General features: G+C 42.6%; 1 protein-coding gene across 3 annotated transcripts; it reads left to right on the top strand.

Annotated features, from left to right (window-relative positions):
- The first annotated feature begins 85 nt into the window (after positions 1–85).
- On the top strand, positions 86–27146 carry LOC116614941 (major antigen-like). Of its 3 annotated transcripts, none has more exons than XM_032376561.2 (12): positions 86–237; positions 3441–3810; positions 10332–10544; positions 11017–11220; positions 12116–12211; positions 12462–14191; positions 14579–21418; positions 21701–22015; positions 22562–22721; positions 24125–24610; positions 25563–25817; positions 26064–27146. In XM_032376561.2, the coding sequence occupies exons 2-12, from the start codon at positions 3532–3534 to the stop codon at positions 26298–26300; spliced, it is 10815 nt and encodes a 3604-aa protein (XP_032232452.2). In that variant the 5' UTR covers positions 86–237; positions 3441–3531; the 3' UTR covers positions 26301–27146. The 3 variants fall into 3 exon arrangements, with proteins under 3 accessions (XP_032232452.2, XP_048588254.1, XP_048588255.1); XM_048732297.1 differs by having other exon boundaries at positions 88–237; positions 2909–3810; XM_048732298.1 differs by having other exon boundaries at positions 89–237; positions 3444–3810.
- The last annotated feature ends 363 nt before the right edge of the window (positions 27147–27509 follow it).

Genomic DNA, 27509 nt, shown 5'->3' on the forward strand with positions numbered 1-27509 from the left:
CTATGCGAACCTGTCTAGCGCGTCGGGCCGTGACAGGGCAGTGACCTCCTCTAGAAAATTCTAAAGCGGATATTAGTGGTGGGTTTTCTTTATTACTTTGTTGTGATGCGAGTTGTGTCGCTTTGAGTCGTAAATTATTCCTGCATCACTGGTCTTTTCGACCGTGTTCTCTCTCGCGCGATTTCGCTTCCTCCCCTTCGACGACTCCTCTATCGCATCGCCTATCTGGAAATCAAGGTGAGCTCTGTGAACTCCATTTCGCCGTAATTTCCATGGCTACGCTTCGATTGCGCTGACTTTAGCTCTAACGATTGCGTTATGTTGATATTCCTTGTGTACCGGAGCGAGCAAGAGAATAGTGAACTCGCCCAGGGTGGCTGAAGATTACACTCCTGTACACTAGCTATCTCAACCCTTTGTTGACATAAAGTAATCTAGGTTGGTGTATAAATGTCTAGGAACCTATTGACTACATGATATGAAATGCACAACGATAATTCAACACCGATAGTGCTTTAACGACGCTTTCTTCTAAGGATTTTTTTTCTCATGGCAGCGCCTTCATTGTTTATAAGTCTCGAAGTTTAATCACCCTCATTCATATGCGTGGATTGCGTTACTCAGAACAAAACTTTCTAGAGAGCTCTAGTAAACTGTAAATATTTATTCTTAGCAAGTTCTAGTTATCAAAGCCTAACACGATATCGTCTTTGTTGAATTAAAACAACAAATGGTAGCTGAAGCTAAATTATAACCGCTACAAAAACGCGATTTAATCAATTGCTTTTTGACCGCGCGTTAGCTCGGAGGTCAAGCGCCGTTCGCTTTAATTTCAAGTGTTTCATTTAAAGGTTAGCTGAGAATTGCCCAATAGCGTTAGAATAGCTGGATCTCTACCCACTGGTTTTTCCAACGGTACATTTCCCATGTAGATAAATACGACTGTCGTGCATGACGTGGTGAGAGTTAATTCCCAGTGGATCAGTTTTTAAAGATTTAAAAATCTCATGTGTTTGCCACTCTACGCTACGGTGCGTATCGTGGGAAAAGGGTTTCGTGCCCAGCTAGAACAAAATCCTCTCCAAGCTGGAGCTGGGCTAGGGATGTTATTTGTTTTCAACGCACTAATCTATGTTTCCCACGCACTAATATCTGTTTTCCACGCACTAATATCAGAAATATTGCTTTTGGTCGCATTAAGTAGCGTACCAATGTCACAGTCAATCTCATGGAGTTTGTAATAAGAATACACGGCCTAATTGCTAAATCCCCGCACCTGCTAATACACCTATTAATATGACAGGGGTTTCTTCCATACCTTCTTAGCTAGAGTGCATTTTGTCTCAGACAACCATGAAATTGCCTTGAATCCTAGGTTGTAAAAAATTGCGACAATTTTAATATGCTTATTTTTCTATTTATTAGTATTTTAAGCAAAAATAGAAAGCCCTAATGTAATAGATACTTTTGACAACCTCCTGGTGTCATACTAATAGCCCTGAAATCAGACTGATTGGAATTAAAACTTGTTTTGTGCAAATAATACCCTGTAAAATTATTTCACCTTTAATTTACATAAATTTACATATACGTATCTTTACTTATGCTTTAGCTTTACTATAAACCCTGAAACCAATATCATATCAGAATCAGAAGGTTCCTCGAATTCACATAGAATATTCATTAAATTTTATTGCAACTCAAGCTTCCAATCTCTATTTATGTACTAGTTAGAACATGTCTAAGCTGAGCTTGCATTTAAGCTGTGAAGATCATAGGAGGCTCAGCTTGTTTGATAAAATGGCACAATGTAAAATTGTAGCAGAAACTAATTCTGCAATGATGCATAAAAGGTCTTTCACTAGTATGCTCTTTGTTCTTGAACTAATATTGATTGATTATAATATTGCACCGATTACAATCAGCGCTCTTTGATAATAAAAAAGTATTTTAAAAATATTCCTTCACAAAAACACAAGCATTTAGCCAATTCTTTCGAGGTATTTAGCAAGGGGCTTAACAGTTAGTTGGCAGATGTGAAATGCAAATAATATTGTCTCGTTGACATCTTTCACTGCAAGAACCTCCCCTAAACACCCTTGGAATCCTACCACAGCTTGCTACTTGCCCAGCCTCCGAAACACACGAAACATCAACATACACCCGTCCTTGATACATACTGTGACTTTATTATGCAAAGCTGTTTACCACCAAGCTGCCTATTATATGCTTTGAAACTCTAACAGTTTAGGGATGACTGGATGATTAATTCAGATACTGATTCTTGTCACATCCTGAGTGTATGCAGTGAACAACAGGAATTTAAACTAATCTTGATACTCTAAACATACTTAAAGATGAACGCAAATATAGACGTAGCAGTGGACTGTGTGTTGACAAAGGCATCTAGTGGTGAAGTAAAAGCGACGTAAATACGCGGCAAGCCTTCTAAACCAAGCTATAAATAATTATAATGCTTGAACGCCCAGCTCAGCCTAAAGGAGTAATTCTTGACTTTTGCCCTCAATTCCATGGAAGTCTAAACTATCGTGCTCAATAAATTGTATCCTGGGAATAATCCCTTTTTATCAGACGAGGGTACCAAATGTTGTGTCATGTCCCTTGATAAGTCAATTGTAGTACCGCACCCTCGTACTTAAAACTTAAATTCTTTAAACATATGCACCTTGATTTTCCCCTCAAAAATCTCACCCTTTTTTCATAAAGTATAATTGGGAGTTTTTATTTTACCCTGGCTATTTAAGATAAAATAAACCCATCGATTGGGATTCAATAAAGCCAAGGCAAAGTCTTTTATCTAGGTTATCGGGTTTATTCGCTATGTATGCATATGTTTATTTTTTTGCCCCAATTTATTACTTGGACCTGATTAGTGTATTTTGTCTAGAAATTGCATGCCGGCCTGAAACCGCCGCTAGAAAATTCGCGAGCTTAACGGGTGAGCCTACCAGGAGACTGCAACTCGAAAGAAAGTCATGGTCGATCTGGCTCCTGTTCTTGTTATTGTCTAGCACTGTCTGCCAAACTCCGTTTGCTTTTTATTATCTTTTTATGACCTTTATCAATTGCCTGAAGGTTTCAATAACTTTCGTGACAGCAAGATTCTTTCAAGATGGAGCTACTTGAAGATCTTTGAAAAAAATTTTTTTATTTATCATTCCTTTTGTGAAGCTTTGAATTTTACAGTAAACTAGGGTGATATGAGCACTCTGTCATGCTTATACTTAGCGATTTAAAGTGTTGATAGAGATTTAAATTTGCACCCTGTTCGACTGCTTCTGCAATCTGGGGCATTCTTGCCTCTACTAAAGTTGTTCGCGAGAACGTCTATTTACATAGTGTGATCGCCCAAGTACCGGAATACATTATATGCAAGACTGGTCGATGGCTCATTCATAACTGTGCCCGTTGCTTTGCAGCAGCATCACGGCGTTGACCACCCAGTCGTGGCTGTATACCATCCTTCAACCTGGCGCACACTATCACTAATTTCCTAACTCCACCTCCACCATGAGCGACGAGCAAGTCACCCCCGGACCCTCTCGCGCAGACAAGTCCTCAGAGGCTACTTACAGGAGCGAGAAATCCGAGGCAAAGAGTAGAACCTCCTTCGGGGACAACGTGTTATCGTACTCTCGCGTCCAGAGGACTTCAAGGCGACTTGACGATCGGGGGGATCTTACGCTGAAACGATACGATGTGGCTAAAGACACGATCATCGACTTGGAGACCGCGTATAAGAGATTCCAGCTACAGATCGAAGCTGACCGCGAAAGACACCAGTACGAGGTAGGAAATCTCGAGTTTAGTCATTCATAACAAGGGGTTGCTCTCGGGCCGGCGAAAGTTGAGTTGGGTAATAATGATTGTTGTCTAGGATTCTTCGCCGTGGTACATTCAGAGCATGCAGTATACATTCCCAAATACTGCATCCAAAAAAATGTTTCTCCCCAATTGTGTTTCACCAAGGACAACAATAATACATATATGGCTATGATATATTTTTTTATTATTATTTTAAGTATTTGGTGATTGATCCTCCGATCGTGTGTGATGGTATAACGGTGTGTATATTCAACATCCTACTTGCACACCGTTGTATACTCGCATCTCGCCACATTCCCATTCAATAATATAGAGGAACGTACACCTATTTACATCACTATCTGAATAGTGTTTTGTTAATGAAGTTGTGTATTGGCTTTTTGTACAAGAACAAAACCAATTTTTAGCGTTAAAACGAGCGTGGTTTTAGATTTTGATTACATCTGCTTCAGTCTGGTATTCTTTATAGGTAATGGCAATATTGACTGAGATCAGACTCATATATTAAACATGTGAAAACCGTAACAAAGCGAAAACCACAAAAGAAACTTTTCTTGCCGTGAATGCACCTGAATCAAATTATCAGAATATTTGCTTCATTTTCACTGCACTATTGGTTTATTGATAGGTCAAAATTTTAAGATTCTCATGGTATTTTATTCTCTTGCAATTATGAATTGTATAAACAGATTATTCTCGAGAGCAATTTATCATCTCCTTTTCTTGGCAGCGATTGCAAACGAGTAAGTCCTTACTCTCTCACACTCCTAGCCATGATTGACCGGCCATGCGCAATGAAATAGACTGACATCGTGGGAAAGTACTTTATCAAAATAATAGAACCTTTCTCAGCAGATCGACTGCTTGGACAGGTTGTGTCAAGATTATAAATTTTTCTTGATCGTAGGCAACTCTTGCGTTACTTAATTTTTTTCCTTATATGGGAACCTTTAAAGAGTTTTAATGTAAGTGCTTGTCAGTATTCCATTTGTCCGTAAAGTTGTTAATGTATTGCCGTGTTGCTCGCTAGAAGCCATTTCTTTGTAAGTTTGCTAAATGATGTCCATTATAAGTCATTGTGCATTGTTGTTTGCTGCATGCAAGAGCTGGGGTACGGGTAGATATATAAGGGAATATTCCGAATCTGTTTGCTATGCAAAGCCTTCAAACAATATAAGAATGTTTAAGAAATGTATTTATAAACATTTTCCTCACTCTGCCCTCAGATACACTCCAAGGGAGTGTATCTGAGGCAGAGTGAGGAAAATGGCTGGTCACTACAGCTACTCGGCTGTAATGACCAGCCGAGTAGCAATTAAAACATAATTGCACACTTACGCATACCCATTAACACCGGATAAAGAATAGATAAGTGTTAAATAAATATCATTTATTTTCATTTGTTGTTAATATCATTATTATATTCTAAAATAATTTATTTACTTGTTTGTTGTGTATTTGTATACGTGTGCTCACAACTCATATATATTGATATTTAGGATCATCCGCCTTCCCCCTTCATCCCCCCCCCCCCCCCCCCCCCCACCCAACTCAAAATAAACCCTGGGAGAACGCTTTGATTTATGAAGGAATCTCGTTGGTGAATATAATTGAATATTCCACATTGTTGCCCCTGTATTTGTATTTATGATAACTGTTCGGTGCATTAGTAATAATAACTTAAACATTATTAGCCTGCCTCGTTAATTTAATGACTATCCATGCGCATATTATTACCGAACCATCTGTCATTGTTTCGGTCCGTTAAACGTCTTATGTATGTGCTCAAGCTTAAAACCTTTCATTCCCGTATCTAATCCCCGTATTTCCCTTATTCTGTCACCCTTGCTGAACAAGGCTGAAAAACTGTTATTCTTTCCTAATGCTGTCGACTTGCTAAACAACGCCGCCAAAACTGGTATTCCTTATCCTGTCAACCTTGCTGAACCAGGCCGCCAAACTGTTTTTCTTCCCTTATCCTAGCGCCCTTGGCTCCGAGCACCCCTTGCTTGCCAAAGAGCACTTAAGTAACACATCCTTTTTCTATTGCATCTAGACCAAGCACTCTCCTATCCTTTCGCCCTTGTGCGTCCAAGACACCAGTGTCTTACTATTTTCTTATCCTAACGCCGTTGGACGCGAGCGCAGTCGTCCTTTTCCATACGCCCTTGCTGCACCAGGGCACCAAAATATTACTCTTTCCTTATCCTAAAGCATATGTAACGCGTGGGCAATACATTGTGATTCTCCACTATCGAACAACCGTGATATCGGTCTCCTGCTGTTATCGGTCGGTTTTCCGTATTCTACCGCCCGTATGCCCGACCACCAGTCTGTCGCCGTACGCCGTATCACATGCTGGCTTCGGCTGTAGCGTCTAACCTTGTTTCCTCTTACCCATGATCCCGAAGTTAAAATCAAACCCTGTGGATAAACCGACGCGCTATTGTCGCTCGGACGTGCTAATGCAAGCCCTGGTGGTCAGAGGGCAATGTTGTCATTAAGCTTGTACAAATATCATCAGCAGGGTGAAATAGACTCCCATGGAATATCATAAGATTCTTATCAACGAGACAGTCAGCATACAGCATTTGTGTGGTGAACGTCACATGTCCTAAAGGGAAAGGACCCTTATTCTCCTACCATCTCCCCCCCATTATACATGAGAGGCTTATTAGAATGCAGCCAAACAGAAGCATACACTATGTATTCAAAAGAGTTGTAGGAAAGGGTGTTTGCGAACTGGTAAAGTCCAATATTTGGAAAGTTACTCTATGTACAAAAAGTGTGGGGCTGTCCTATTTGATAGAGGAGAGGTGTTGCCAACGTAACCAGTATTAACTCTCCAATAATACCAATACTGTATGCTCCAGTACTGATGCTCTAAGGCATGTAGCTTCTCGCCCGGGTCTTAAGATGTCAAATGCCTTAGGGCTTTGCAAACCTAGGCTCTTATCGACAACATAAATGGGTAAAAATGGGGCCCCGAAAAAAAAAGGAAAGCAGATGACAAAGAATATATGAGTTGTGTCTAATCCCCTCTTGATTCAGAATGAGGCAATACTTGATCGAGTTAGTTCAAGTTCTAGTTATTAGCTTCAATGTGCCAATAAAGGTCACGTCCTAGGATCGAGGGAGATTTTAGCTGGCGCCTTGTTGACGCGCGTCCTCGATTTAAAGGGCGGAAAAGGAGGCACTTGGCAAATTGCAAACGATATTACTAACATACATTGGGACCTCCAGTATCTAAATGATTCGCATCTTGAACCTGGTAGCAGCATTGTTTAAAATCTTTTGATGAGTTGCGCAGCCAAGGCGGACTGTTTCATCCTAGGTGTCTGTCTTCGCGTAAGCGTGATCATGGTGTTGTCTATCCCGATTTCGTCTAGTGGTCTGCTGAGATCTTGTCCTGTGAAGTGCTCTGACTTGAAGAAGAAACTTTACCTTTGAAGAAGAAACTTTGAGGTTTCAATTTATCAAAGATCTACACCACCCCTCCCCCTCACCTCGTCTCATGGCGTTTATTGTGCTAGCCGCCAATGCAATCAAATAAAAACTCATTTTAGACAGCACCCGGTTTTAATTCCTATTTGTGCCAACTCATCCAGTGCAATGCAATATTAGTTAAAGTAATATTCTGCCTGAAGATGCCGGTACTCTAAAGGTTGTTTGGCTTGTGCTATTCTAAGACAGTTTTAAATATATATTTTTTCGTTTATTTTATTATCTGAATTCCTTCGTCGGTGTTTGGTCAATCTGACCTGTCGGACCTTTCCATCAATCGCCGCATGAGTAAAGCCGCTATTTTTTTCAATTAATCTAGGTCTGTGATCCGCTGCTAACGAAACGACGCTACCGCAAAAGCTCGGGTTAAGGCCTTTTATCTCAACGCCATGCAATCATGATAGATAGTCAGGAAAAGCAGCGGAATCTGGCGGGAACATCAACGCAATGCGGATCGATTACTGGAAATACCAAGGCATAGGTCTTGATAACTACGATACAGTAACTGTCTTATCTCAAGTCTTGGACCTCAAGTGGGTTATTAGACTCGTATGATGCATTTATTCAACAATAGCATTTAACACCATAAGTAAATACAAATCAGGCTGTCTAGTTCATCATAGGGACTACAATTTTTAGATGAAACTTATTGACCATGAACACCATTCCATATCGTTTGCGGCAATTATTGTAAGTCATGTTTTTGGTGACAAAGTAAAGAAATTTTTATATTTAAACCCTTTCCATCAAATTAATTTTAAACCAGACTGTCATGTGTTAAACTGCAAAAGAGTCATCTAACTCCTTCCCTATTTACAGCTGTTATCTATCGTGTCCCTGCGACCTTTGACAACCCCTGCCTGAGCCTGAAGCAGCGCGATCTCCATGCTGCAATTTGCAAAAGCGATCAACAGTTCGGACCATTTTGGAAGAAGGGGGGGGGGGGGGGGGGGGTTAAGGAGACAGACTTTATGGACGGCATATATCGAATATACTAAAGGAAAAGAAAAATTGACAAGCACTTAAATAATTGCACAACCTTTAATTTTGATAATTGTTATAGTACTAATAATTTAATGGAAATTAGTAGCGACCAACTTATTTGTCATGCTAGCTGATCCTTTTTATTAGAACTTTTTTTATAAGAACGTCCGGTCCAAATTCCTAGAATATGTCGAGGCTCAAGAGAGTGGCTCTTTCAAATAGCAAGTCAATCTGAATGTAATCGTTGCTTGAGAGCCTGGCGTTGAGAAAAGAGTTGTAGTCTTTTGGTCAGCGGTTATACAAAAAGCTCGATTCGTGGGTGAGCCCGCGGTAATGATCATAGCCCAACACGCTGATACATCATTTTATTAGTTCTTCGTGCTATTTAAATCCTTTATTTTTCTGATTTTCTATTTATTTATGGTTCATAAAAGCATACCAATGGGTACCAAAATAAGTGGTTATCTCATGGGCATTTCTTTACTTGTATTTATTTAAATTTTGTTCCGCCGGAGGAAGGCAGATAGACGATTTGAGTCCAGTTATTTCTAGGGATATACCAGTCTTTAGAGACATCCCGCCATTTTGTCTCCCTAGTAGAAAAGCTAAGTGCGAAATAGAATCATTTCCGTCGACTGATTTTGGGAATGTAATTGGTAATTGAATTCTTCGTTTTTAGATGTTTATATCCAGATTTCTTCGCATAACTTGCTTTCTGATAAAAGTGTATGCATTTTGCTTGAACCCAATCCTAGCGCACGCCATGTTCACCGAAACAAAAATGCTTCGAAACACCATTCTTATTCTTTTTTCGAGCATAAAGAGTAAATTAATAACAAATTCTAGTCTCTTCTATACTTGTTTACGCCGCGCTAAAGCCGAGCCTTTTTATTATTTTTAGCCACACAATAAAAGCAATCTATTTTATTTGAGTTTATTTTCCTTTCCGTGTAACTCGATTGGATAAGCAGTGCCCAGACTATTTTGGCACATTTTCTTTTGACTTCTTTTTGATTTGATTCGCCTGGCGATAGGATTTTGTTTTGTCTGAGAGAACTATCATAATTGTCTAAATGGTAGATCGGTCGTATGAATAATTTCTTTTGTTAAAAGCCCACCGATGATTATTATGTCTAGGCGACGCCCTTCAATTGTTCGATCAGGTAAATATCGTACGCATTACGGCGCTGCATCGACCTAGGGGTCCCAACACACAAATACTGAAAATATTAAAAGCGATTCCCTATTAACCTGTTTGCTGTTGATGTTTAAGGACTGACTGGTAGGTGGCCGTTTCTTCGTTGATTAATCTGGTTATATCGGTCTAGAGGTCGCCTGAACCAATAAAACTGATTCACATCAATAGTATCATTAGTGCAAAAGCAGCATGTCGAATTGACTAGCAGCCATTATTGAAAATATGTATGATTTCATCAAACCGCTACAATGCCCTAGACAATGGGTCACCACAAGGTGTTATTGACTGGGTACCGTACTCATTTGAGTAGGAAGAATGGCGCCGGATTGATCGAATGACAAGCGTTTTGATCGTAAAGTCTCTGATGCGATTGCGATCTTGAGAGTAGAAGTAATCAAAATTTTAATTGAGGGGCGAGAAATTTCCCCGACGCAATTTTGATTGGAATTGTGAATGCAGGTTATAAGAGGAGGTGATCATCCATTTGCCAATATTAATCATGTAATAATTTGGAATACTATTCCTGATTCATAAAATGTTGTAATTCCTTTAGACTATTGAAAAAGCAATACAAAAATGTTATTTTACTGTAACAATTTTTAGATTCCACCGGGAGCTATAGTATATATATAGTCTTTACACAGGTACCCAACTTATAGTGTTTAAAAGAAATTTGCCTTTCCACAGGGTACCCATATATCACACCATCATATCATACCACAGGGTGACCGAGTATCCGGGAGCTGTTTAACCCCAAGTATTTTTTGGTGTGTTAATAGTTTCCTTTAATTTTTCTCAGGTCAGTAAGTTGAACCAGCGCATCGACCAACTGACGCGTGAGAACCAGAGACTGGACGAGCAAGTCTTCAACATCCGCTCAGAATGCAAGCGCCACCAGGAGGACCTGTCAGCGGCGAATCGCAAAACCCGCGAACGGGAACGCGAGATAGAGAGCCTGAGGCGAGAGCTGAGCTCCAAAGGGCGCTCACTCGAGAAAATACGCATCGAAAAAGTGAGGATATATGTGCATAGAATAAAAAAAATCATTATTCATAAAAAAAATTGAAGTAGGCCCGAAAAAAGTAGAACGCCCTTGTGCCCCTGATGAACATTATTTGCGTGACGCGTGTTTTCGTAGGCGATAAAACATGCAAACGGCACCTATTACAGTTGTGAACTTAATTCGCTCGAATAACCCTGAAATTCTTTCTATCCTATGATATAAATGGCTTAATTTCCTTTTTGGAGTATAAAAAATGCAGGAAAACTTATTTCTCAAAATGATGAGAGATATTCAAAGCCTAAACAAAAAAAAAAAACAGTGTCACGAAAGTCAGTTCAGCTCTTCGAAACCTGGATCAAAATTCCCTTGAAGCGAATTACTACCTTCATTCACTACAGCTTACGCAAGCTATTGTAGCGATTGGTGGAAGACCAGGGCGGTGCATCTGTCAGAGTTTACTGACGTTGGTCGTCATTTTTAGGAGACCATCGAGCGGGAGCTGGCGACGTTGCGCACTGAGATGTCCATGACTGTCACGCAATCTCAGGACGTGCAGTCGTCAGGTGTTGACGAGACGGAGTTCTTCATGATGCGTGACGAGCTGACCCAGATGGACGCCAATCACCAGTTGGTGGTGGACGAGCGTGACAACCTGCTTAACGAGAACGCCGAGTTGCAAGCCAAGGTTAGAGCACAAATCGTGACTAAAACATTTAAGACTGGTTCTTAGTAAGACGTAGGAATCTTTCACTAGTGTTTAGGTTCAAGTGAGAAAAGGAAATAACGGCATTGCGTTTGCGTTTCGGTGAGAACCAACCATTGTGGTTTTGAGTTTACTTACGACAAGCACTTAATTACACTTAACACACCACATTACCTCACACACAACCCAACAAACAAAATAACACTGTAGCATATTGAACCGCATTGTATCAAACCATGGAACACCACGCCGCATTATATCACGCAACACCACGGTACAACTTATAAAAAAGTGAAGTGAGGACCAGCTAAGGTGACGGTAGGTCAGTGGCCATATCGGTGCGCGAATTTTTTAACATGCGCATCTCGTGCCACCCTTTGATGTAAAAGTGCTTGTACCGTTTCAAATTCTATAGACTCCCCTGAGATAGAGATCAGAGATAAAAAAGGAGATAAAGACGAGATCACGAAATCACACCACGTTACACCAAACAAATTCGCAACACACAACACAGCACACACGATACCGCGGCACCATACCATGCTGCAGTATAAACCATAAAGTACCACACCACAAACATGCCACGCCAAGTCGAACGAAATCACACTACAACAAGTTTATACTGCTCAATAACACCATAGAGTTGGCCCGATTTGCCTTCAATATATTTCCAACTATCGCACCCTAAGAAAAATAATTTGAAAAGGCGCGCGGAGAGGACCCCGCATAAGATTTTCGTAAATAGCGTTTTAATTTGTACTTGAATTTTCCAAAACAATTATTAAAACATCGGGAGTAGTGTCGTATTCAGGCGAGCATACCGCAATGTACCACAAAACATAATCCGAAATAACCGCTGTGCTGCTCTGTGCTTCAGATCAGCCGCCTTGAAGACGACGTCAGCCGTTATCGCCGAAATGCGAACAACGCCACCAAGAACGAGAAACAAGTTGTCACCAAATACGAAGTTCAAGTGAGTGACCAATACCTTAAAACGTCGTCTCGTGTATGATAAATAACACCCCTAAAAGAGAACAGTCGATATGTTTTTTTTTAGTTGTCATCCACGTTTTTGATGTTGTTTTTGTTGTTCATGAATCTTGAGAAATCTTTACGTGATAAATAACCTCGATCTTGTTAATGTTTTGATTTCGTTTTATGTGAGAGAGTATGAAATAATAAACCATCCTGCTAAGAGATTTTTTTTTCTTTTCTTTGTGCAGTTCCAGAGCACTGTCAAGCAAAGAGACACTCTTCGTGACCAGGTTGACGATTTGCGCAAGGAACTTCAGCGCTGCCGTGAGATAATCAGCAAACTCCAGAATGAGGTCCGAGAAAACCAGCGCGTCGCAAACAAAGCCAAGGAAGAGTGCGCCCTTAAAGACCACAAGATCGACCAACTGCGCGGCCAGAACGACGACCTAGAAGAACAAATAGAGAGCTTGAAATCCGAATTGAATAGATCTGAAACTGCTTTGCAGGTCCAGAAACGCCAGTACAAGACTCTAGAGGATGTGATTTCTAAGCATGAAATAAAGATCTCTCAGCTGGAAAATAATGCGAAAAGCTTTCAGGAGGAGCGCGATAGAATTGAACGTGATATGATTCTGATGCAAGGAAAGTTGAAGGATAATGAATCGGACCAGCTTAAGTGGAAGGATAGAGTCCACGAGTGGGAATCTGTAGAAGTTATGTTGAAGAAACAGGTCGATGATCTGACCAATGAGCTAGAGGTTACCAAGACCAAGGTTTCGGATCGGGTAGACGGGGCGATGGTCAGCCGAGTACAGGAACTTGAGAGCCAATTGGACGACACCAGTAACTCTGTCAATAACCTCAAATCAGATTACGACATGGTACTTAGGGACAGAGATGATCTGAGGAAGGAGATCGAGGTGATCTCAACAAAGTTGACAACTACGAACGAGAAGTTGAATATCAGGGAGAATGAAAGGGCCGATTTGGAAAGGAAGGTGATGGAATCGGACAATAAGCTAGCGAAACTCCAATCTCAGCTTGACGCGGCATTAACTGCGAGGGATAGACTCAAGTCCGACTTACAAGTCGAGAAAATGAAGGCAGGCGAGTTAAAGAATAATTTAATCAAAACTGAAGCAGAGGTGGCGGAGCTTCAACGCGCCGCTGATCGTCACAAAGCGGATATTGATAGACGCGAAAAGACCATAAGCGATTTACGCTCTGCGAATGATCAGCTTGAAGAAAGGATGGACGGATATCGAGCGGAAAATGACGCACTTGAAAAACGCAACGCTGGACTTGAGCACGAGAAAAACGACCTCCATGATCAGCTGCTAGATTTACAGAAACAAGTGAAGGAGGTGCAAACGAACTATAACATCACGTCTGAAGAGAGAGACCGTATTAACGAGGATCTCCAGTCTTACTACAAGCAGCTGAGTGATCTGCAGTCAAAATATAACGTCTGCGAGGAGCAGAGAAATGATTTCCAGAAGCAAGCTAGTGGACTCAAGCAGCAGTCCAATCGGTTCCGTGATGAACGAGACAAAGCGCAGAGAGACAACTCTGTGCTTGAATCCGAAGTCAAGGAATTGACAGCGCACGAAAATTTGCTTGTCGACGAGATTGAGAACCTGAAGCGAGAACTCGGAGAGGTGAAGCGAACTGCTGAGAACTTAAGGAAAGACCTGGAAGGGAGAGATGAAGTGATAAAGCAACTAAGACCAAAAGTCAAGGAGCTTCTTGAAGAGAACGATAGCCTTAAAATTGAACTTGAAAGCTTGAAGCGAAGCTACGAGGATCTGGAGGAGCAGTATCGAGTAATGGAAGACAAGTACCTGAGTGCGCAAAAGGAGCTGAAGGTGTTAAACGAAGAAGGCGACAACAAGGCTTTTGAGCAGCTTCAGACGGAGGCGAGTGTGATCCAAATGAAAGTGGACGAAGTGGAGTCTTCCTACATGGATGCCGTGGATAGGTAAGTCATGCGCTGACAGACCTGCCATTCTGTTATTCAGATATTCACTTGCTAGCTCATTCAGTTAGTCAGTCAGTGACTAAGTCAATCACGAAGGCATTAGATTGGTCGTCAGTCTATCGATTGATAGATCGGTCGTTCTTTCGTTTCTTTTTTCTGCTCAGCAAATATTTAAAAAAATACCAACAAGTGATTAACCCGAAATCAACAATAACAACAACAACAAAAAACACAATAATATGGGTTGACCTAGTAGACCAGATAGCCTTAAATCATTATCTGGCCAGTCCAACCGTACCTGAATTGCTATCTCACTAGCTAGGCAACACCTCATTTCATGGACTTTGTTGTGTATGAGCCATACTCACCAGGCCTGACTGTTTACAGGGAGAAAGATCTGGCGGGGCAGCTCGAGGATGAGCGAGAAAAGAATCAGTTTCTCCAGATGGACAACGAGGAGCTGAAGAAAACCATCAAAACTCTTACTAATAAAGTGAGCGAGAAACAACGGGAGGTTGATCGGCTTGAGAACGACATGGATGTCGCAGAGGAGAAAATCATTTCGCTTAATCTCGAGGTGGAAAAGGTTTCAGAAGAGAAGTCGAGTGACTACCAAAGAATGGTGGCCGCAGAAAGCCGAGTAGCAGAATTAGAAAAGGACCTCGAGGGTGCAAAACACGACAAGGAGGAAGCGGAAAAAGATGCGTACAGCTTGCAAACGAAGGTCTCGAAACTTGAGACACAACTCGAGACAAGTCGGCGGCAAGTTACGCAATTAAGAGAACAATTAGACGCTATAAATAGTCAGTTGCTGGAATACAAGGAACGGTTAGTGCAGACAGAAGGGAAGTCGTCCCAAAACGAGAAGTTCAGTGAGACATTAAATAGTGTCATTAGTAGGAAAGATAAAGCGATTGATGAGTTGAATGCGAAGATAAGGCATCTACAAGGAGATTATGATAAAACTAGGCGACAGCTGAATAAGATATTGGTGGAGAATGAGAACCTCAAAGGCAGTAAAGAGGACTTGGAGAGGCGCGTTGTTGTGGCAGAGAACAGACTACGGGATACCGATAGTGAGATGAAGGGATGGAGGGATATTCGAAGTAGTCTTGAAAGAGATCTTCAAAGTAGGGATCATTCCATTGATGATCTTGAGTCTGCAGTTGTCTCCCTGAAGAAGGAAAGGGATCAAAAGTCTGGTGATCTCGCGACCGTGAAAGATGAGCACAGAAAGGCGAAAGAGAGCCTTGTGACTGCGCAGAATCAACTACGAGAGCGTGACCGAACAATAAACAGCTTGAAAAAGGAAGTCAAAGACAAGCAAAGCATCATTGATGGTCTGATGGGATCCACAAATTCTTACGCCAACGAGATGACTACACTCAAGAAGGAGGTGGAGGTAACGCGATACAGTAACCAGGAAAAGGTCAGGGATCTCCAAGACCAGTTGAATCAAGCTAACATCAAGGTTTCAAGGCTCGAGAATGTTCTAGGCAATCTTCAAAAGGAGAAAGATATATTGTCTAACGAACGCAACGGTTATCAGAACAAGGCTTACGAGTTTGAGAACCTCTATAATGGATTACAAGATCGAGAGGATGACTTGAAAAATGAAATACAATCTCAAGCAAATAAACTCGAACGACTAGAGGCGGATTTCAAGAAGTCACAGAAGCGCATTCTCGAATTGCAATACCATCAGGGCCAACTAGAGAGAAAGATTACTGACCTGGAGACGGCAAATGAGCGGCTAAAGAATGACAAGAAAGATCTTAAGGCCGATTTAATCGCTGCAAATGCGACTATCACCGACTTGGAGTTGAAGACCGAGTTCTCAGATAAGGAAATTGTGTCTTTGAAAAAGCAGCTAGACGATGCGATGAGCCGTGGTTCGATGGGTAAAGATGGCTACCGCAAGCTTCAACAACAACTTGTGGAGATGAGAGTGTTGGTGGAGACCTCCCAAGCGAAGCTAAACGAGAAGGATAACCAGATCCAGCAGCTCCTAACCTCCAAGGATTTCCTTGAAGACGAGATCGACAATTTGAAGGCTGCCATTGACAAGACGGAGAAAGAAAAAGAAGACTTGAAGGCAGATATTGATGAGTTAAAAGCTGAGAACATTAAACTCAATAAGTTGATAAATGATATGGAAGCGGGAATAAAACGTACTCAGACTGAAAGCGACAGGATCGCTTTTGAGAATGAATCAAACGTGAAGAAAATAAAATCGCTTGAGAACCAAATCACTGCCTTAAAGAAGAACGAACAGAGTAACAAGGAGAAGATTAACGAGCTCAGAAACATGCTAAATACGCATCGAGACGACAGGATGGTAGCCGATAAGACTGCCAATGAACTGAAGAGTAAGGTGGAGTTCTACATAAAAGATATCGAAGCCAAAGATCGTACAATTGATGATCTTAGGAACGAGAGGGACGGGCTTGTCAAGGAAAACGGCGACTTGAAGAGAGAACTCGCTCGCATCGAGAACGAACACAATAAGGTAGTGAGAGAGAAAGTCGATATCGAGAAGTGCTACAAGACGATCGAGGAGCAAACAAGATCGATGGCAGATGATTATGACTCAAACAAAGGCGGAGCATCCAATCTAAGCGACGAAGTCGTTATTCTAAGAAAAAGAGTTGAAGATTTTGAGAGAGCTGATAAGGAAAATAAAGACAAGGATAGAGAGTTCAGGGACCGTGCACAGGCTTATGAGAGCAAGATCGCGAAACTGGAATCAACGAATGACATACAAAGTGAGAAGATCCTTGAGCTGGAGAACGACCTACAGGCCGCAAATGATGAATTAGCACCGCTGTACGAGGCTAGAGATCGCGCTGTGCACGAGTTGGAAACGACACTTCGCGAGATTGAGGAGACAAAGACATACGTCAGGAAAATGGAACGACAACTGGAGGATGTCAGCAAGGAGAAGACGATTCTTGAAGTCCAGGTCCAGGAGCAGGAGAGCATGGTACAGAACAACGAGATGCAGCTGCTGAACGCTGAGCGCGACTTGCAAGAGATGCTGATGGCTAAGGATGCTACAGATTCAGCTGAGAATCTGGAGTCGGTCTCCAAGGAAAGGGGTAATCTCTTGAGAGATGTGAATAGACTTCGTGAGGAAGTCTCAACAAACAAGACCACTATTACTAATGTAACCAAACGCAGGGATGAACTTGAGAAAGAGAACTTCTCGCTGAGGGGACAGGCTAGTGATGCTGAAATGAAGATCAAGGGATTAGAGCAAGATAATGATGACCTGAACAGAGAGCTTATCAAGAATCAGAAGAAGACAGCCGACCTCGAGGAGGCTGTAAACCGTCTTGTCACAGAGAAACAGAACCTTGCGGAGGAAGTAGACGATACAAGACATCGGCTTGACCAGCAGAAGGAAGCAAACATGGCGAATGAACGCGAGCTGATGGAGATTCGATCTGCTATTGAAGGTCTGGAGCGTGTTTTAGAAGACAAGGATAGTCAGATTGAGTGGTACAGAAACAGTAACAAAACTTTAGAGGAAGACATCGCCGCCTTGAGGAAGAAGTTCGGCAACTTACGTGCTGAACATGACGACTTGCAGCATGCAAATCACGGGCTTATCTTACAGGGGCAGGAGCTAGAGTCGAAGGCAGCGGACCTGGAGCATCGCCTGGAGACGGAAGCTAATGATAAAAATAAGCTCCGGCAAGAGAATATCACTCTAGCGTCATCGCTAAACGAGTACAAAGTAAATTATCTAACGTTAAAGAAGGAGAACGATAGGCTCCAGAATGAGATCTCTGCAATAAATAGAAAGCTAGTGTATCTGGAAACAAGGAATGAAAACCTCGAGTCGGAGAAGGACCGTTTGAAGAAGGACTTCGCGAACAGCAAGAAGGAGAGCGCTGAGTTGAGAGCCAGACTAGAAGCATTGCTTAACGAAAAAAGCAGGCTTCAAAACGAAGTTACTCTCGTAAATAGGAAGTACACTGAGTATCGCAGCTCAATAGACGACAAGCGAGACAAGCGAAGGGTAGACCCTAATTTGCAAAAAAAACTGAAGGATCTTGAAGAATCCTATCAAAAAGCGCTGAAAGACAACGAAGATGCGGAAAGGAATTACTTAGATTTGAACAGAAAGTACAACAAGCTTGTAATGGAACACGGAAATATTAGTCGAGATCTCGAGTCTTTGAAGCATGATAATGACCTGAAGAACGAGCGCATTATCGACCTCGAGTCATCACTTGCTGTGTACCAAGGTAAAGATCTTGTTGACTCAGGCGATTACAAGAACCTGCGCAAGAAAGTCGTGACCTTAGAGCAAGAGCTTCAGTCGGCAAAGAATAAAATCAATCGCCTAGAGGCGTACAAGACATCCTATGAGGAAAAGCTGAGGAACCAGCAAGAGGATCTCGTAGCGGCTCAACAAAAGGCGACACAGGCAGAGGTCGCCCTTCAGGAGACGACAGACCAAGTTAACACCCTAAAGAGAGAGCTCATGGAGTTTATGAAGAAGGTCTCTGACTTGGAATCCGCTCTCCAGGCTGCGAACAACGGGAAAAATGACATGCGCATTGCGTTGCAGGATAGTCAGAACAAGCTGGGAAGTCTAGAGGAGGAGCTACAAAATGAGATGAAGCAGCAAGCCCAACTTAAGGGAGTCCTAGAACAGACCAAGCTCAGGAATGACAACCTCAAGGAGGAGATCCTCAAGTTACAAAAGAAGCTAGCCGAGCAGCAGAAGTATTATGAAGATCAGATAAGAGATTTCCCTGAGTTAAAAGCGGTGATTGAGAGACTGCGAGAGGAAAACGAGAACCTGGAAAACGACAATGAAATGATGAAGAACGAATTGAACTCCCTCCGTGACGAGCACGAGCGTGTATCGCTGGAATTCCGAGACATGAAATTCGACCAGCAGAAACTCGAGTTTCAAAACAATGAACTGGAGGGCACGATCCGGCTGCTTCGAGACGAGAATGAAAAGCTGAAGGTCGAGCTTGCGAATATAAAGAAGGACTACAAAGAGTTGCAAGTCACCCATGAGGAGACCAACTACGTTATGGCCACAAACGTCCAGGAGATCGAGGCTGCGCCCGAGTTACCCGACGACTACGATGCAGTAAAACTGGATAATGAACGACTTCAAAGCGAGAATAATAATCTAATCGGCAAGCTCAAGAATAACGAGAACACTATTAATATTTTGCAAGAGGAGAAAAATAAGTCACAGGATAAGATTTTGGACTTGCAGAAGGAGTTATCAAGTAGGACGCATGAGTTACAGAAGGTGTCATCTGAGAAGGGTAAATTGGAGGCTGCCTTTGATATACTACAGAAGAAATACGACGATCTCATGGAAGAGCGTACTGAGCTGATAGAAGAGAAGGAGACGTTGGTGAAGGAATTGGACATCATGGAAAGCAAGCTGCACGATCTTGTGTTGGAGACGCAGAAGTCGAAACAAGTAGAAGTGTCCTCTGAGCAGATATTCACCACTATTCAATCCGATTATAAGAAGCTCCAAGAGCGAGAGTCAGAGCTCGAAATTGAACTTCTGTCCGCTCTGAAGAGAGTTTCACAGCTAGAGCACGAGTTGCAAGCGGAGAAGGAGAGAGCAGGTGGACACAGTGACTCGAACCTGGCGCTTGAAGACAGAATGAATACCCTCAAGCGAGAGATCGTTACTTATCAGGAGAAGATCTCTAGACTTGAAGTCAACTACGAGAACATCAAAGAGAGGAATAAAGACTTAAAGGATGAGATCGCTGAACTGATGATTCAGGTTAAAGAGGCAAAAACGGCGGCGAAGTCTAATGAACAAGATAAAAAGGATCTAGAGAACGAGATAATTTCCCTAAAGGGAAGAATAAAGAAGTTGGAGATCGCTTTAGAGGAAGAGCGTCGATTAAAGGAGAATTTGAAGTCGCAAGTGAATGACTACAGAAAGAGAGGAGATGATCAGTCCAAAGACTTTGGAACAAGGATGAATGAGCTTTACGTGGAGATCGAGAATTACCGCACTGATCTCGCGGATAAAGACCGCATCATCCGAGATCAGAAGTCAAGGCAAGTCGACATGGACAACGAGATAAATAAACTAAAACGCGATCTGAACAACCAGATTATTGACAGCGAAGGGCATTTCAAGGAGCTGGTCATCGCTAACAAGGAACGCTCAGAGATGGAAATGGCGATCGGGAACCTTCGCGGGCAAGTGCGCAACCTGGAGAGGATTATGGAAGAAGTGAACAAGGATAAAGAGGAGCTCTTGACACAGCTGGAAGATGAGAAACGAAAGGGTGACGATGATAACATGGAATACGCCAAACAGATGAATGATGCGAAGAATCAAATCGAGCGAGATCGGAAAGTGATCGCCGAGAACGAGGCTTACATCCGAGAGCTAACCGAGAAAATCACGACGATCGAGACCGAGTTGACAATCGTGCAGAAGGAGATGGTGGAAAAGGAAGAGGATCTTAGACATCTTGGAAGAAGCCTTGACGATACAAACCAATTAAGGTCGGATATTGAAGTGGAAGTGTTATCTTTACGAAGTAAGGTAAGCAGTCTTGAAGCTCAACTAGAAAATGAGAAAAAGGAGAAATCCAACCTTCAGAAGCAAGTGATAGAACTAAGGTCGAGAGGAGACAAGGAGGTGGATGACCACGTCAAGTTTATATCTGAATTACAAGTCAAGCTGGAGAACGCGAAGAAAGATATTATCATAAGAGATGATGACATTGAACACATGAAGAACGAGTTAGAAATTATCAAGAAGGATTATTACACAAAGCAAAACGAGTGCGAAAAGGTAAATAACAAGCTAAATAGGATCTCCAAGGAGAAGAATGAGGTGACGGTTGAGGTGATGGAGCTGAGAGAGAAAGTAATCTTCCTGGAGAGTGAGGTCAGGAAGGAAAAGATCACGAACGAGGAGCACCAGCAAAGGGTGGAGGAGATGAGGCTGAAGGGAGATACCGATGCTGATATAATGAGCCGAGAAATCACCGAGATCAACACCCGAGTCGAGAGCTTCAGGCGAGAGATTATTGAAAAAGAAACGATAATCGAGAAGCTACGTTTCCAGTCGAGCTCGTACGAGCAAGACCTCGAGAAGCTGAAGCGAGAACTGGCGAACAAGAACAGTGAGTGCGACGGGTACATCACAGAGATTGAGAGACTGAACCAAGAGCACTCTGAGGACCAAATGGAAATCGAAACTCTAAAGTAAGTATTTTTTTGTCATCTTCATCATCACCGCCACCACCACCATCATCCTCAAAATGCATCATCACCATCAACATCATCATTATTATCATCATCACCTCACAAACGCCAATTAAGCTTTATTCTAGTCACTGTCATTATATTTGTTATCAGTTTACGTCGTCTTGTTTGATTCCCACTGTTTTGTCAGTTTTCACTTACTCACATTATATGGCTGCAAGTTTTGTTGACGCCTTAAGGGAATAACCTGGTTCTCATAATCTAGTATCTCATATCCTGCAGGAATAAGATCAGCAAGCTTGAGCGACTCCTGGCAGACACGCGCCATGAACACGAGGTCGCTGTGGTGCAGGCCGAAGACCTCAAGAGCATGGGCGAGTCCGAGGCAAGTGTACTGAACGAACAGATCACCGAGATACAGACACGAGTAGAGGAGTTCCGCCTGGAAGTGATAGAGAAAGAGACAATCATCGAGAGGCTGCGTCTACTGGTGTCTAATAATGACGCAGAACTGGACCGACTGAGACGTGACCTGGAGAGCAAGGAGGCGGAGTGCGAGGGATACATCAAGGAGATTGAGAGGCTTAACCAGGAGAGGTAACTAAGTTTAAAAGTTGCGCTCCACCTACCCCACGCTACACTTCGACCATGATTTATGGAACTTTGAGGTGGGAACTGAAGAGTGATGAGAGGCTCAGTTGGTTAGACTTCTAAGTGCAGGGATTTCATTAAGTTCAAATAAATCGGTGGAAATTGATAAGTATGGGGTGGAAGTTATTAGTTAAAACAAAACATTAATCGACTTTTTTTAGTAGCCTGCGCTCAGAAAAAAGTTCCGCCGGCCGCCGGGCCTAAATGAAACCCCTGAAGTGTCATATTATTTTACCTACACTTGGCTTTGTTATGTCCACAAGTCTTGGTATTCTCACAAACTAATGCGGTTGTTACGGCTACTTTTATTGGTAAAGGGAAAGGTTATATCGCTGGAGCTGGTACGGATTGTTAAGTAAAACCAGGAAATCGAGATTTGCATGATGGCCTTTGCTCCAATTGAAGATAGATCTTCATGTATGGTGTGACGAGAGCAGCGCTATCAAACGGGCCATCGCCCGTTTGTTTCCTAACTTGTTTCCTTTGCTTCAGATACGACCTGGAAGCAGAAATCTCGACAGTGCGGAACGAATACAACATCGTGATCAAACAGATGGAGGCGGTACGGTCAGACCGCGAACTTACTGAGGGAGAGACGCAGCAACTGACGGAACAGATCACCCTGATAGAGACGCGCATCGAGCAGTACAAGGTAACGCAAAGTCATCACGTAGTCCAGCTGCTTACAGACTACTCAGGTAGACACACACGGAACAGGACAAGGTAACGCGCACACTTCTACAGTCACGCAGGTCGTGCAAATCCTCCCCCTCCTCCTCCTTCCTATGCTCTTCGCGCTCAGTTGCGCATAAGGCCTTATTACTTCTCCTCCATTTGGGCCTATCACGAGCTACCACCCTTGCCTCATCCCAAGAGTTACATCCTGCCTCTGTTCTCTCCTTTTCCATCAACCGCCTCCAAGTTGTCTTAGGTCTTCCTACTTTTCTTTTTCCGTTGGTGGTCTTGTTGTATTGTTTGGAGCCCCACACATTTTTCAGTTTCCTGAAAGCTGCTTTGGTCTTGCTAATTCTGGTATCGATGTCTTTATCAGCACCTCCGTCAGTGCTTACGCAGGCTCCAAGATAGGTGAAGTCATTGGTTTCTTTGATGTCTTGGCCATTCTGAAGCTTGATTGGCTCTGGGTTCTTGCAGTTTATTTTTAGTACTCGGGTTTTGATTGGCTGATGTTAAGTCCTACTTTTGGGGCTGTCTCAGATTTGCATCTGCTCCCTTTTTCATCCGTTCCATGAGAATCTTACCTATGACTTTACTTGCGATGATGAGGAGTGTTATGCCTCGCCAATTCGTGCAATCTCTTAAGTTCCCTTTTTTTGGTAGCTTGACGATTAATCCTTTTTACCATTACAAGGGGACTTGTTCTTCCTCCCAGATCATTTGGATTATTTCATGTAGTTTTCGGGTGGATGTTTCAAGGTCTGCTTTAAGTAACTCTGCTACAATGTTGTCAAAGCCACCTGCTTTTCCACTCTTAAGGGGTCCTATACTCTTTCTAACTTCTTCTTTAGTGATGGGCTCAGTGCTGATTTCATCTATTTCTGGAGCTGAATCAATCACTATTGGGTCTGTCGGTGCTGCACGGTTGGGGATGTGTTCTTTCCATCGAGCTAACCTGGATGAATCCTCAGTAATCGTTGTCCCCTCTTTTCTGTTGATAGCGGTGGAATTGCGGGGCTTATCGTTACAGATACTCTGCGTTTTCTCGTATAGGGTCTTCATATTTCCCATATCTGCCGCTTTTTGAGCGCAATCCATCTGGTCATTAAGCCATTTCCTTTTATCAGCTCTAAGATTCTATTTCGAACAGTACAAAGGTGACGTCCTTTTCCATTGTCACTGATACACGTTCACGTGTCACATTACAGCTGACAAAACAAACTACGATTAAGACATTCTCCGTCTACAAAGCGTCACGCGCGAGCTCTAACGCTAGTTACACTCTTACGACGCACACACTGAAGCTAGGGGTAAATATTCACACTTTTACGAATAGAACAGTAGGCACACAACACTAATATATCTTTTTGTCCTTTTCAGCTCGAGATCATCGAGAAGGAAACCTTGATCGAGAAACTCCGCATTATCAACAACACTAACGAGCAAGAGGTGGAGAAACTGAAACGCGAACTAGATAACACAATCCAGGAGTGCACTGGGTACATTCGAGAGATCCAGAAACTGAACAATGAGAGGGCAGACTTGGACGTAGAACTAAACCACCGCAACACCATCATCATCAAACTGGAAAAGCAGATCGCTGATTATAAGGACAGTAGGGATGGTCAGTTCAGGGGCGTCACCATTCAGCTCGAAGCAGACATCGAGAATTACAAACGAGAACTCGAGAACAAGGATCTGGAATGCCAGGGTTATATCACGGAGATCGAGCACTTAAATCAGGAGATCTTCAGGTTGAAAGGCATGGTGTCGACGGATACGAACCGCTATCACACCGAGTATGTACTAGGTCCGAGGGAGTCGCCCGTCTCGCACGAATTGATCATCTCGGAACCAACCAAGAAGGTGAATATACAAGAGACAGGTCTGAGCAGTTTCGTTGCCAACAAGTATAAAATAGCTATCAGGTTTAACAGGTTTCATTGCCATTAAGTAAGCTATAGATATACAAGTCTGACAAGTGCCAACTGGGGTTCGTCTAGTTTCTCTGCCAAGCCGGTCTGACAATACAACCGAAACATGTTTGCAACAGGGTTTTCTGTATTCAAAACAAGTTTTCCCACTTAAGTCTTAATTCTAAATTTTACAGCCGGTCCTGTTATAATTCCAATAGTTTCTCTGTTCTTTTTTTGAAAAATCTGGCTGAAGAGACAAAGCCTTTTGGTCCCATTGTGCTAGCATGAGTAGCAAGCGGGGGCAAGAGATTAGCGAAATGTTTGCGCACCATGTCTTCCCATCTCTAGCCCCATGCTCTTGCCTCTTGTTTGTTTGTAGCTTTAGCAGCAATGGCGATACGTTTTAACTCCTTGCATTTCTATTCAATATATTTGACATTCAGACCCCGATGGCTTTCATAATAGCTTTCACATTATATAGCGGGGGACGTTGGGTTTTGCGGTATTGTGGTATTATTAGCCCTTTTTTTGTACGTGATTGCGGGAAAAGAGTAAAAAAAAACATGCGGTGGTGCGGTATTTCAAAACACTGCGAGATTTTGCTTTCAAACGGGGGTATTGCGGTAAAAAAAGTTAAAATATTGCGTTGTTAATTAGTTATGTGGTGCACGGAATGTGCCCTTGGTACGGAATGATCTAGCGGGAAACCTAGAAATATCGGGGTGTCGCGCATGCTCTTCTAAACCTCGTCCTTCTGTGCGGTGTGCGATACTTCCGAATTTTTGAAAATTTTGTGCGGTATTGCGGTAATTAGACCCCCCAACGCCCCCCCCCCCCCCCTCCCCACACACACCCCTGATATGGTGATCGTAACAAGACTGACAACAAATCGCCCTGTGTAGGTCTCTTCAGTTGAGATGAGCCCCAAGCGCATGGTCACCGTCCGCTCGCCTTTTGAGAAGAATGGCGAGGACGTGTCTAGTTCCAGTACCTCAACCGTGACCACCAAACGAATCACGCGCATCCAGCGCAGCTCAAGCCCGCTGGTCAGGGTGCGCGTGGACCCTCAGGATGCTTCAGAGGGGGAGGTTTTCACACGCGTCACCCGAACCCAGAAGTCGAGCAGCAGTTCGTCCGGAACCGGTGCAGTTAGTGTCGTGAGTATTGATACCAATAGGGGGGTGAATATTGGTTGAAATAGCCTAGACACGGCCGCCAACTTGGATAGATCCGCGTCCGTGGTATACGAATTTCGTGTTTTCGGGGTTTTCGTGCCGGAAAAACTATCAACTATCAGAAAGGCTATGATTAAAAAGGCCAATCCCGCCGCCTTTTTATGCTCCCACTCAAAATTTAATTTTAATTAAATCGCAGACGTTTAGAAGTGCTTTTCTTTTCCCAAGGTTCGACTGGAATCGGATGTTGACCGCTCTAGTCCATTTAAGGTTTCCGTCGAATCAGATCCGAACTACGAGTTCAAACCGGTTAGCGCTGGCGGCGAGAGCTCTACTTTCGTCACACGACTCAGCGGTTCGCCCCAATTTGGTCTGCGCAAATCAGCCTCGGAAACGGCGACGAAGGTAATAAAAGTGCAGAAGACATACATGCGCTCAGATTCGGGTTCAAGTAATAAAGAATAAGGACCATTGAACTCTGTCAAACAAGGCTAGGTATCTATAGATTTTCTAGGGCTACGTATGTATAGACTGTCTATGGATAGGTATCTATAGACTATCTAGGGCTAGGTATCTTTAGACTGAAATGAACCGCTTCGATTGGCATAGTTGTCAATGTTCTGAAATATTGTAAAACCAGGCTGGAAAGTGTTTTTGTATTGTGTAGTTCCAGAAAATACCCATACCCCCCCCCCCCCCCCCCCATGGAGGAGGTATGACCCCCCACCCCTCTTGAATTTCCAACCCAATGGAAATAAATACAGTAACTGTTAAGGAAAAAGTGCATTTTACCCCCCCCCCCCCCTCCCCGTTTGAGCCCCACCCCCCGGAATTTCTAATCCCCTCCATGGGGGGAATGGATATTTTCTGGTTTTCTGGAACTCCACATTGTGTATTTACAAGGTACTACATTTGATAGCAATAATTACACCGAGTACCGCCTGCAAGCAGGTTACTGTTGGATCTCTCTATTGAATCAAAAGTGGCTGTATTTGGTCATTCGAGTAGAACGCCTGTCATTGGGCGACAGATATCACTTGATTTTGATAGATGGGAAACATCGGGTTAAATATTTTCTTATTTTGAATTGAGATAAAGTATATTTTCGTAAAAATTTAGGTAAATCAAGATAATTAGTATTTAGTAGACATAAGTTAGCCATATAAAGATTTATTAAATTCATGCATTTTCAGACGTGAGTTCTCATCAGCATTTTAGGCGATTTGTCCTATCTCATTTGTAAAAAAATAATATTTGTTTTAGAAAATAATAGGTGTACAAATCAAGTAGTAATAAAACCAGTTATCACTATAATGCGTCTGTATGGTACTCCAAAATGAGTTGAAGGTGTTCAATAAATATACGAGGATCACAGTGCTGATCACAAGATTTCGAAGATGAATCTGGCTTTTTCGCATCCTAATCTCTTCATTCGCAGGATACGGCGTGGACTCCGCATCTAAAAACAGGTCTTCATTGAAGAGTTAGGGAGTTCTTTTCTTATGAAATCTATATGTCCGTGCATCCCTCCCTCCCTCCCTCCCTTCCTCTCACCAAATCATGAATGTGCAGGGAACTTATTTGAGAAATGAAATTTTAAAGGAGGTTCCCATATTGATATTGCGGAGGTGTTTTTAAAAGTGTTTTTAAAAGTGTGAAAATGTTTTAATGCTA

The sequence above is a fragment of the Nematostella vectensis genome, chromosome 9, assembly GCF_932526225.1.
Source record: "Nematostella vectensis chromosome 9, jaNemVect1.1, whole genome shotgun sequence".
Classification (NCBI taxonomy): domain Eukaryota; kingdom Metazoa; phylum Cnidaria; class Anthozoa; order Actiniaria; family Edwardsiidae; genus Nematostella; species Nematostella vectensis.

Bases quoted from the DNA above. Each gene is read 5' to 3' on its own strand.
- LOC116614941 (XM_032376561.2), top strand. From the start codon at position 3,532: ATGAGCGACGAGCAAGTCACCCCCGGACCCTCTCGCGCAGACAAGTCC. The intron at 3,811-10,331 runs GTAGGAAATCTC...AATTTTTCTCAG, and splicing joins GCGAAAGACACCAGTACGAG to GTCAGTAAGTTGAACCAGCG. The intron at 14,192-14,578 runs GTAAGTCATGCG...GACTGTTTACAG, and splicing joins TACATGGATGCCGTGGATAG to GGAGAAAGATCTGGCGGGGC.